This window comes from Anthonomus grandis, chromosome 17 (assembly GCF_022605725.1).
Source record: "Anthonomus grandis grandis chromosome 17, icAntGran1.3, whole genome shotgun sequence".
Classification (NCBI taxonomy): domain Eukaryota; kingdom Metazoa; phylum Arthropoda; class Insecta; order Coleoptera; family Curculionidae; genus Anthonomus; species Anthonomus grandis.
The window spans coordinates 6482160-6495580 of NC_065562.1; the positions used below are offsets into that span (position 1 = coordinate 6482160).

General features: G+C 32.1%; 1 protein-coding gene across 1 annotated transcript in view; it reads left to right on the plus strand.

Annotated features, from left to right (window-relative positions):
• The first annotated feature begins 5295 nt into the window (after nt 1-5295).
• Nucleotides 5296-13421, plus strand: part of LOC126746275 (cuticle protein 18.7) — a 38688-nt gene continuing 30562 nt past the window's right edge. The window contains exon 1 of the mRNA XM_050454439.1: nt 5296-5435. Coding sequence (XP_050310396.1) covers nt 5424-5435 — 12 coding nt within the window. The 5' untranslated portion in view covers nt 5296-5423. The remainder of the gene's footprint in view (nt 5436-13421) is intronic.

Here is a 13421-nt window from a genome sequence, read left to right on the forward strand (position 1 = left end):
AGTACCCGCCAGACAGAAGCGTTACTCGTATTCATATTCTTAGAGACATCACGTGTGCTATTTGATGGTTCATCGGCAACTCGCTGAAGCACTTCTTCTTCAAATTCGACCGTTCTTACGGTTCGAGCAACAGCAGTATCATGCATCTTGGTCTTAAATATGCCTGTCTCAGCGAGGCGCCGATGAACCGCAATAAACAGAAGTTTGATCCCATAGTTCTGAAACACCCTGTATATTAGACAAGTTTATTGATTTAATTAATTTTTTTAAGGGCTAGAAGATCACCATTAGCATAGTCATATTTCAATATCTAGAAAATATACCCCTAAATCTTAAAAACGGATTCTCGATTCAAATAGATGGGACTTCTACGCATTTTACGCTGGTAAATTGTGAGTGGTTAAATAATAATCGTCCAGAACCTGGTCACTACGTTCTTCCTACATCAGCCTTGTCTACTTCTTTGTGTGGGCTTATTTGTAAAATCTATGGTTTATTCGAGACCAGTACATAGAAGAGATAAACTGATCCTAATGTCACGACTGACTTAAGTGCAGATGCCGAAAATGTATGGGAGTGAGAGACGTTTATCTTAAATATTTATTGTAAACTTTAACCACATTAATCCTCATTCTAGTTTTTAAAATTATTTATTAACATAGTTAATAAAGAGAAGTATTTAAAATAAATCTTCGAAATGAATTACTATAAATACCGTTTCGCATATTTTGCTACTCATATTAACAATAATGGGAGTGTTAATTTACGGCATAGCACAAACATTGTTTTTAATTTTTTACTCGACAACTTTGCATTGTATAAAAAAAAAGACAGAGAATCAAATTTGCTCCAAACTGAATGAGGATTTAAGAATATGCACTTGAAAATCACGTACAAACACCACTGATTAATTTTTTTTTAATCTAGAACAAAAAATGCCTTTTGTTACTCCAAGATCGTGTACAAAATTTTAGAACAATATCTCAAGTCATAAAAAAGTTATGATTAAAAAACATTTTTTTTTAAATTTGAACATCGTATATTTTAAACATGAAGCGTTTCTCGATATACAGGGTGATTGATGGTTGATGGTACCTTAGACGTTTAGGGAGAACGGAAAATAGAATTTTTTGCTATTGATGATTCTAGCTAGTGATCTAAGGATTAAAAAAAATTTTAGCGATATAGCGTTGCCGCTTATACCAAAAAATAGTAGCAACTTTGTGATTTTAAATGCAATACTCTTTATATTATTTTATTTTCCGATCCGCTATCACTTTATGATTATTTTTGTATAAGTTGTTCCTATACCTATCGTTAGTGGTTTTCGAGAAATTAATTGTTTTCTTTATTTTTTAACCAAAACATAGCTCCAAACAAATTTGTATTACTACGGCACTGGAATGCACACAAAATTTAAATTATAAAAATTATTAGTATTGTACATTCCTTTTCAGTATCAAAATTTGTTCTACGTTATACAGGGTTGCTCAAAATTAATGATTTTACCGCAAGATACAATAATTGTGATATGTGCATTTTGTGATCTTTTAAATAAAGCACACTGGATATTATAACATAATCTAAATGAAATCCCTTTCCACATGCGGTTAAGGAAATGGGATTTCAAGAAAAAATTAGTCCTAATGTTTTTTGTTTACTAAAAGATAATCAAATAGCTTTCTTCATTTACGCCGGGTCATTAATACTCATAAATACCATCAGATTTTGCGCTCAGTAGTAGAAGATTTTCTGGAAAATTTAACGCTTGAAGATTATTGTACTTGCTGGTTCCAATTGGATGCGGCACCCGCTCATTGCACGTGACTTATTTGAAAAATTCGATGACTGCTGGTTTAGGAGTTCGGGACCATGGGATTGGCCTGCGAGATCACCTGTTCTCACCAGATCTTACACCACTTGATTTTTACTTTTGGGGTAATTTGAAGCAAATGGTGTGCAAGACACCGGTAAACATAGTAAACCGGAACTACGTCATTGACTTATCAATTGCATTGGCCAACAAGATCCTTCTGAAATACAAGCAGCAACAAAACATGATGTACAACGCAGGATTTTGAAGTGCTTAGAAGTCAATGGCAATTATTTTAAAAATTTATTGTTATAATCTTAGGATAACTAATTAAATAATTCTTAAGTTATGAAACAAATAGTAAGTATAAAGTTATTTTGTATTCGCACAAATTTTCTTTTATCCATTTTTTGTAAATTAGGATACATTTCATTGAACTTTCGGCTGTTGTTGGATGTTCTTGCTACAATTTTGTCACATTGTCCATGAATAATAAATAGATGCATCAAAACTTCATTTAAATAACTATTTCTTTCCATTTCAATTAATTTTTAGGCTACTATTTAAAAAAAACACCCACGTGTATTACTATTATTGATCAACTAAATGTAACTGTCGAACGTCAATAGCATAGCATTGTTTGGTCAGTACCTTTCATGGCCGCATAAGACAAATATGTCAAAATATTCAATTTTCTTCGCGTTCCAGTGCCGTAGTAACAAAAATGTATCTGGAGCAATGTTTTGGTTAAAAAATAAAGAAAATACCGTAAAATGGGGTTATTTGGGACGTCGGGGTTATTTGGGACGCAACATCTCATGTTCTAATTTTGCTAGAGGCAACAACGCAAATATAAACATAACCTCAATTTAATGTTTTCGGTAGTTGAAGAGCAACAGGTTAATGAATAAATTACATTAATTCTTTCTAAATTGATGATATTTCAAAAAACATAAGAGGTGGTCAGAAACACGGCAAAAATAAGTGTTCAAAACTTTATCTGGAAAAGGTAGTCGAAAGGTAAACAGGTAAGTGCAATTATTTTTTTTTATTTAGTTTCGTATGTTCTATAAATATTGCCAATATTGTTACCTGCTTTTAGACCTTTTTTTTAGTTTTTAAGCTAAATTTTTCTAAAAGGTCATGATTTTGGGTAACTTGGGACAACCATGCTCCCATGTTAGCCCGTGTCTCAAGTTACCCCATACTATTTAAGGTTTATTCCAATCCATCAAAAAACCTCCCGAAACGGTCCCAAAAGTGTTTTCACACGCATGCGCAGTGATTATATGTTTTTTTTAAATCGTTTTAGGGCGGTTTTTTGATGGATTGGAAGAAACCTTTAATCTGTTTTGTTTTCAGGAATCAACATGCCAAGAAAATATATTCTCAAAGTAGGCTCTAAAAAATATCATGACTTTGAAAAAAAAAATATGGAAAGTGCTAAAGAAGACGTGCAATCTAGAATGTCCTATAGAACAGCTTCTGAAAAATGGAAGGTAACCAAATCAACTTTACAGAGAAGATGTACAAAGCAGAATCTAGGGAGTTATGGAAGATTCAGTTTTAAAAAAAGCGGAAAAAGACGAACTTACTAGAGGGCTAACCTCAGCAGCTGAATGGGGATTTCCCTTATCTCACTTTGAAATAAGGTGCATAACGAAACGATATCTGGATATTAAGGGTGTCTTAGAAAAACGATTTAAAGAAAATTTCCCTGGGCCCGATTGGATTTTATCATTTTTGCGTCGACACAGAGGTGAGCTATCCACAAGATTATGTAAAAATATCAAATCATCTAGGGCAGAAGTGGATGAAAACGTGTTAAGGAAATATTTTCAAAATTTAGCGGTTTCGCTTAAAGGAATTCCACCGTATCTAATAATAAACTATTTAAACTCTATTTGTGAGACTAATCTGACCGATGACCCTGGAAAATAGAAGGCCATAGTTAGGCGAAGCTGTAAACGTCCCGAAAGAGTATTGGACTCTAGCAAAAGCAGCACCTCCGTAATGTTTGCAGGGACTGCATCCGGAAAGCTCTTACCATGCTATGTCGTTTACAAAGCTGAACATTTGTTCGACACTTGGCGGCAAGGAGGTCCAAGAGGAACCAGGTATAACCGATCGAAGCACTGGTTGGTTGGTAGGTTGGTTTGACGGGGTGATTTTTGAAGATTGGTTCAGCAAGATTGCTCTAAAATACTTTCAAAAATATAACAGGGATGTTCCAAAAATTAATCGGGGAAAACTTAGCTTCACATTTATCTATAAATGTGATAAACCTCGGCAAAGCATTTAATATTCGTTTTGTGTTACTCCCACCAAACAGTACACATATTTGTCAACCCCTAGATGTTGCTGTGTTTCGACCATTGAAGACTTATTGGAGGCAAGTGATTAATAAATGGACAATGTCTCATAGAGGGTGTATTCCAAAAGATATTCCAAAGATATTGTATTCCAAAAGATAAAGATTAATATTTCTGCGGTCCTAAGTAACTGAGTAGTTTAACATGCGTTTTCGGCGTAAAACGGGTAGAGTCCCATTTAACCCCAATGCGGTGTTACTTGGGACAGTAAATATAAATATTATTTTTGACAAATATTCTTACATTAGGAGTCATTTATGGTGCTATATAGTTTAAGTTCATATAAAAGAAATTTTTTACGAAGGGATGATCGCTTTTCCTCCCTACAAACTCTGATAAATTACCACATTATTGAAAAAATGAAAGTGAATTTGTCCCAAGTAACCCCATTTTGCGGTAATTAATTTCTCAAAAACCACTAAAAATAGGTATAGAAACATCTACAAAAACAATCATAAGGCGATAGCGGATTAGGAAATAAAATAATATACAGGGTATTCAATTTAAAATAACAAAGTTGCTACTACTTTTTGGTACAAGCAGCAATGCTGCATCGCAAAAAATATTTTTAATCGTTAGATTACTAACTAAAATGCATGATGCCAGATTTTCGAAAAAATTCTATGTTCCGTTCTCCGTAAACGTCTAAGGTACCATCAACCATCAATCACCCTGTATGTTTAAAAAAAAATTTACGCTTATTTTAAACACATAATACGCTGTTAGAGACACTGCAATTCGAGACACCCTGTATTATTTAAACCAAAAAACTAGAATAGGTATCGGCCCACTAGTTGACCATCAGTTTCCTAAACAAAAAGCTCATTTGCAACCATACTTCTTCCGGCACACGATAGATGTTAGCATATTACTTATACATAATAATCATCACCATCGAAATAGCATCCTAAGTTGTGGGTATCAATCATAATTAAATCAAGGACGTTATTTTGAGTGAAAAAACTGATCCATATTTATATCCTAGAACAATAGCGGCAGGAATGCAGATCGGCATTCGATGACAAAAATTTACCTCCTGAAATTAATTCTTAAGGACAATTTTTCACAAATTTCCATTTCGATTGTTAGTCAAGATCCTTAAGTGAAAGGGACCTTGCTCTTCTGATAGTGTCGCATAATGTGCACCGGGGGCTTTATATATATCGGGTGGGGTCCGCCTGCAATCAACAGTACTCGCAGAGCAGTCCTAGCTAATAGCTGATACAGTTCTTACAAATATGCAGCTTTTGGTAAGTACAAATTTACCGGCTATTAATTCTTGTAAAATAAATTTGGCTACAATATTAATAATTTTTATTCGATAAAATTTTAATTTTTTGTAAAGTCTTTTCTCTCCAAAAATGAAACAGTGATTATTTCTTAAATAAGTCTTAACTTAAATAAAATCTTTAAGTGATGGACAAATATTACACAAAAATTAATTAAATTACTGCAATATTTTCTGTTTTTTTGTTTTTGTTTCAAATATTGCAGTGAAGTTTTTTTTTAATTTTTAAAATTATTTCTAGTAGTAGTTTTAGTCAGATTTTGTAAGAAATTTAAATAAGAAATTTCTTTAAACAATTTATTTGACAACAGCATAACAAGGCAAACTCTCTATCTTATTGTCTAGTTTTCAAAATGTTATTGGATATACCTTGCTATTACTATTAAAGTAAAAATAAATATAAAAACGCATTAGACATGCAATTACAAATTAGTTTAAAACACGCAGATAAAAGAGGGAAAATCATAAATATATATAAAAAGATATAAAACAATTAAAAACAAGATCTTGTTGTTTTTTTATTTATAATAATAATATTAATAATTTTATTTAGTTTAAGCTTAGTAATTTATTTAAGTTATATGAAATGTATAACTTATTGAACTGTCGGCTTCTTTTTTCATTCCGTTTTAGTAACTTTTAAATTTTACGACAACAATACTAAAGTTTAAGCAAAATCAATGGTGTTGATTAAGCATCCAAAAAAATATAAAAACAGGTTTATTTTATGCAAATCTATATTATTTTGATCTTGTTTCAACTAATGAATAAATGCAACAATCTAATTTCTTTCCTCACATATTTGCCGATCGTAATTTTTAACATTTAAGAAAATTTAAATTTAAAAACCTCTGTAAACAACCACGGAATTTTCTTGTTTGCAATTGATTTGAAATACTAGTTTTCCCATTATAATATAATATTATTAATATTTTTATAATCATTGAGAATTTGGATAGAGCTGACATCATATTACAGCAATAGTATTGCTTGACTTTTCTAAAGCTTTCAATACGTTGCTTTTAGCAAACTTGACCTATTATGGATACAATAATAATTTCACGGCTATTACATATTGCAGTGCTAATGACTTCAACAGGACAAAAATTTATCAAGTATTTCAATATTCTCATTAAGCAATAATTCAAAATTAAATCCTAGCAAGTGCTCCGTAATGTGTTTTTCTTTAAGAAATAAAAAGAGATTGTCTAGGATAATGTAGAACTATTTGTGAGGGGACCCAGTTAAAAAGTTAATAACCTAAAAGAATCTTGGTGTAATCTTCGAGGATGACTTAAGATTTAAAATGCACGTTTCGCGCGCAGTAGAAATTATTGTGTTAAGACAGTTTAACTATTTGTGTCCAATCGACATTAATTAAGTTAGTTGCATTTGCTAGATCTTCTATCAAGAATGAGCACTAAAGCTGTGTAACGTCTGCGTATAAATGTTATTGGCAAAATTTGATGAAACAACAACATTGATGAAATTGTATGTATGTCAAGGATGTTTCTTGAAGTACACCGGTATTTACTTTTTCAATGTTTGATCATTTATTATCAAGAACGACTTGATGCTTACGGATCCAGTAATCTGTACAATTGATAGTATCATTTCATGGTTTAAAATTTTAAAAACTTTTGAGTAATCCAATAAAATGAGAACGCAATTTTTCATTGTTTATTCCCAGGCCCAATTATTAAGTTCGGCTTCGCAAACTGTAGTGTGTTTCTCTAGCGGACAGGATTCTCTTGTAGTTGTTTTTATCCTGTACAGGGTGTCCCAAATTTGAGGGAGACCATTGGAATCTCAGAAACCGTAAGAGTTACGGGGTCGGTTAAATGGAGGCAAAGTTGCTCAGTTTGGAGCTTAATAAAATGATGTTTAAACAATTGTAAAATTCCGGATACGTCCGGAGTTATCTGAAAAAAATTGTCAAAATCGTTTTTTACTTTTTACCGACTTTATTTAAAGAGACATCGGAAAACTAAAAACAGTTTTTTATTGCCACTTTTTATGTCCTACAACATGATGCAAAAAAAAATAATCCGACTTTTCGTTTTTTTTATCATCATCAACTTTATTTTTTCTTATAAGCGCCATATTGGATTTTCTCATTTTTAAAAAGTATTTTTAATTGCCTTTAAAATGAGGTATCGCACTTGCATGTCCGATTACTCCTTCTAGTACTTCCCATAAGAACTCTATGAGTGCAAGAGAAAAACATATATCAATGGGATTTCCAAATTAATTGATTTTATATAAACTGAAGCTATAAAATACTATATATACAATAAATCCCATTGATATAATCCCATTGAGTTCTTATGGGAAGTACTAGAAGGAGTAGTCGGACATGCAAGTGCGATACCTCATTTTAAAGGCAATTAAAAATACTTTTTAAAAATGAGAAAATCCAACATGGCTCCCATAAGAAAAAATAAAGTTGATGATGATTGAAAAAAAAACGAAACGTCGGATTTTTTTTGCGTCTTGTTGTAGAGCATAAAAAGTGGCAATAAAAAAACTGTTTTTAGTTTTCCGATATCTCTTTAAATAAAGTCGGTTTTTGGATATCTTCGGAAGTATCCGGAATTTTAAAATTTTTTAAACGTAATTTTATTAGGCTCCAAATTGCACAACTTTGCCTTTATTTAACCGACCCCGTAACTCTTACGGTTTCCGAGATCCCAATGGTCACCCTCGAATTTGGGACACCCTGTACACTCCGGCGCCGGCTGACCGGTGTTTTCCATCTATCTGTGTACCAGACCTGGAAACCGTTTAGCTGCTTGATTTAGTTCGATCCCCATTCTCCCTCGTCAGGGTTTCCACCAACCACGACTTTTGTTAACCTTAGTTTGCCACTTGCAGTAGTACATCTGGATGTTAAAATTGGTATGTTTTTACACATCTTGTGAGCAATCGTCATTGTCTGAAAGCTTCTGGTGTAATTAAAATCCAATGTTACGCTCAAACTATTTATTATATGCTAACAGAAGTAGTTTTAAATACAAAATAAGTAGTAAATTATGCGAGTCTTTTCAGTATGAACTATTGCAACATTGTCTATGTTCCTTGTTTCGATAAAAATCACTCTGTATCGTATGCAGAAGCTTCAAAATCAGTGCTGTAGATAAAAATTTGAACTGTTAGATGCTTGTGTGTAGAATATATATTTTTTTATCAGTCGGCTATTTTTTTGCAGTACCTTCTTTCCTGCTTACTTTCGTGAATAATTCAGTTTTCAAAGAAATCTACTGCTTGCTATTTTTTGTGTACTGGCGATTTTACCTTTAAATAAACTGAGTGTAATATTAGTGAATAATTATGCGATTGCATATGAAGTTTATGTAAAATACAATATTTATAATTGCTAGCAATAAAAATTACCATCAGGGTCTTTAAATAATGACTTACTAAGGTTACACCCTATATACTTATTTCAACCAGTCCACGCGGTATATAATAATTTTAAAAAAGTACTAAAACTTAAGATATATATACGTGAATAGTCACAGTATTCGGCAAAATATAAATTCTGTTTATAAAGTAAGAAGAGTAAAGTGTAAATAACACAATATATTTTATTTAGTAAACATTAACTATATTTAGATTTTTGTAAGGGTTATTATACATTAAAAAATTAAAAAATATAAAAACAAATTGGCAAGATGTCGAATTTGTGAAACCACTGAAACATATCAACAAAATTGTTGTGGTTGACAATATTACAGCAACAACAGTGGATGTTGTAAGACAAGACCGTTTCATATATATAATAAATAATAGCTTCTCTACAAAATACAAGACATGGTGGGATTCCAAAGGGTATGCAATATTCAATGCATAAAAAAGTTTAAATAGGTGTTCCAACGCCCTTACCCCAGAGTCAAGGTTTCAGTCAAACTTTAAGCTATTTAGGGTCTTCAAATTAAATAAAATTATTCCAAAAGGTTGCAATGGAAGCCTATAACTTTCCAACATCTCCCTTCTTCTGGCAAATCCGGCCTCTAATTCGTGAACATTCTCTATGCTATGTCTATGCTACTCTCTGCTATGCTATGTCTCCATGAATTTCCTTTTCTTGCTTTTTTAATTGTTACTGCATTAAAAAAACATAGTACTGGTACTGAAAAAAATTATATGTATAAGTAATAATGTAATATAATATAAGTAATAATGTAACTTAATGTTTTTTTAGAGTCATTTCATTTGCTATAATGGTTGCTATAAAGGTATAGTTTTTAATTTAATGATAATATAGCTCATGTTTCAAGTTATTTTGTTAAAATTTCAGCTAATTTAATTGGATTAAGCTTTTCAATTAAAAACTTATTGAATTTTCAAAGAAATGCAAAACTCACCTCCCTGTTTAAGACGTTTTGTAATTCGTAATCCCTTACACCTTAATTTTTAATTTGAATTTAAATACTATAAAGTACTAATAGTATATGGAGGTGGGTACTTTACTTTTACAAATACTTACTTACTACAAATATTTGATCTACTTTTCTAGATACTAAGTTGCTGTTTTTTAAAATGTCCTTCAATGGTATACACAAGTGCCTATCAGCTTTTAGCACCAACACACTATCCTTATGCCATACAATAGATACCGTCCAAGCCGGTATAAAAAAATGTAATTACTAAGGCATAATTATAGTACTCTAACTGCCCGCATTAAATTGAGGCGTTTAGAGCAAAAGTGGCTCAAGCCAAAAATATTTTTTATGGAGAAATTCGCAAATAAAAATAATGAAATTTTTTGAAGATTAATTACGAAATTATTAGAGGCGATTTTAAGAATTTATTAATTTATTTTTATTTAGGTAAGTGGTGGAATATTAAACATAGTTTTTGGATACATAGTTTTTTTTTTGAAAAATAAGATTTTGTATGTGGCTTGGGCCACTTTTGCATAACCTTTTTTTTACTGACTTGAGAGTAAAAATGAATTACTAAAGCAAAATTATTTATTTTTAGGTAAACGATAAGACATTTTTAAACAAAACTCAACGTGAACTCTTATTAATCATTTTCTTCTTCCTCATGATTTTCAAAAACATTCGAGTTTTCTTCAACACGTCCATTGTGAACCAGTTGACGATAAAATTCATGGTTTACTGGTGGAATATAATCAAGCAAAGATAACAAGTCTTGGTAGTTCTTTTCTTGTATGGGCTTAGGTCCCTCGAACAGAGAAAGAAGTCTGGCCATGTCATGGAAAGTTTGGTTGCCCCGTTTTTTATATTAACTTCGTTAAATAAAACATTTTCGTTATTGGAATATTTAAATTGGATAATTTCAGGTTTTTCTTTATCATACCGAAACCACTGTATTCGCAACCATTGTACTTTTTCATTAGCGATTTTTTTACGATTCGTTAATGCCTTTTCTAGTTCTTTTGTTGAAAAAAAGTCGCTGGATGTCATAACTACTCTTTTGAACGGATTTCTTTTCCTGGCTTCTAGAACCACTTGCATCGAATCATTGGGAACAAAAAATTTTTATAGTGTTTTTTTTTTTTTTTTTTTTGACTAATCCAAAGTCCTGATCATTTGGAAGGTAGGAGTGACCAGAAACTAAAAATTTATGGTCAATGTGGTTAACTGTGTAATCGCTGGATAATACAATGTATGTACAAAGGGCAGCCATTTTGACCACCGCACTGATCGCTGTACATTATTAGCTTTCTTGTGGTAACAAAGCTCTTAATGTAGTGTGCAATACAGGAACCAATTTCCTGAGGACCCCAGGATGCAACACTCTCGTCCCACATGTACATGTGTACTACGCGAGTTTGAAGATCATGAATCCCAAAACAAAACGTCCAAAGTTGCCTTTTGTAGTACGCAACTCCTGTTGAAATGATCGGCGTTGCCAATGTTTTCATTAAGTCAAATGAAATTACGGTAAGGTCATTGTCCGATTTTGCAACTTCAGCATCGTTTCTCATGCCTTGTCTAGCAGCTTCAGCTTTGCTCTGGTGCAGCTCTTATTATGCTTTAATTGCCTCACTTTCTTGGCCATCTGCCATAGCTGCTTTAATTTTAATATTGAAAGCATCACATTTGCGACACTATCGGATAATGGCGCGTAAAACTTTAAATTAAAATCATTTTTAAATATTTGACGAAAAACAAACAATGAAACAGGTTGTTCAGTTTCATTTTTATACAAATTGTACATTTTGGTTAAGTCTAGTTCTGGAGAACTTAACATTTGGAATTTTTTTTAATGAATAATGGGACTCATAAGCTGGTAATTTATTAATAAAACTTTTCACAGCAGTGACTTTTTCCAGAGAAGTTTTAATAACTGGTATTGATTTTCCACGTTTATCAGGCTGTGGTGTTCCATCAGTGCTTTTTGACTTCAATACCCTAGTTATGCGGCCATCAGACACGGCCAATGATTGCTTAAAAAAAGTTTTGCAAACTTTTTTGTCTTCTCCTTTGTCATTTGGCAAAATGTAGCACCTGCTGTGTTCCTTTGGTTTTATATTTTCCGTGGTATAACTCTGTTCTTTGTTTAGAACTCTGACATGTCCAAAAATATAAGAAGTCTGCAAAGTGTGAGATCCCAAACTATAAGTTTTTGAATAGAGCCTCACGCCATTTTTGTGAAAAATTTTCGTGACACTTCTTTAAACAAGGGCATTCTTTGGCTTCAAATATCTTGGAAGAAATCACCCTTCCCTTGGTGTTCACGTATTCTTCACCAGCAGCACGCTTTCTTTTCCTAATATTTCTCTTCCACTGTCCTTCATTTTTCCTTCTTTTTGCTCCCTGAATAATTTGCTCGCAGGAAGTGCGTTCTGTGTCTGTAATATAAACAAAACATTAATCAATAAAACACAATATTTTATTATAGACGTCAATAAAAACATAATAAAATATAAGGTTTTTATCGATTGATAAGGAAACAAACTAACCAGAGAGCTCGATAGCTTCACTTCCGAAGGTACGAATTCAGAACCTGAATCCTGAAAAGGTTCTTCTATATCTGAAACAAAAAAAATATAAATGCAAAAGTGGCCCAAACCCACGAAACACGGTATTTTCATAACCTCAAAATACATATTATTACAACTTTAACTGCAAATGTGCAAATAAAATTTAATTATAGGTTACTTTACCAGAGCGATCTTCGTCACAACCAGACATATTTCTTTGCATTTTATTTGAAAAAAAAACTTTACTTTTCGAACAAAAAGTATGCTATCAAAATTACAAACACGTGGTCAAAATAATCTCAACGTCACTGAATACTAAAGCGGCCCACAATGGGTTGGGCCAGTCTTGCTCCAGCAAATATGAACGCAAAAGTGGATTTATGTGACATCTTGCGATAAATGGTCGAAATAGGCTTGGGCCGGTATTGCATAATAAAAATTCGATATATTTGTAGGTCATTTTTGCTGTTAACTCAACTTTTTTTAAAATGTGGCTTGGGCCACTTTTGCTCTAAACGCCTCAATTGAGAATGAACGCGTGCGTACACGTCCGTTTTTACTGCGTCACACTGTTAATATTTTTAACAGTCATAGGAAAGAACTTATTTATGGCAGAGAAATTTACTTCTGGATTAGAAAATTATTATTTAGTAAAAAAAAGTTGTTATAGAAAAAACGCTTTCTATTTCAAAAAAGAATCTTATAATTTTTGCATGGAGCTAATAGAAAAATTAATTTTACGGACACTGGAATAAGTAGTTTCATTTTAGAGTACCACTCTAAAAGTTCTTCTTACCTTAGCCAAAAAACGTCTAAGAAAGAATTTTTTGCTGGGATTTTTCTCGTGTGTGTCACAATTTGGTAAAAAAAATCTTACACGGTTAGATTTAAATAAAGCCGAGTAGTTTGACAATTTTAGGCAATAACTTGTAAATAGTTTCAAACTATTAACTCTTTAATGAGATTAAGTTATTTATTTTGTTGGGTATT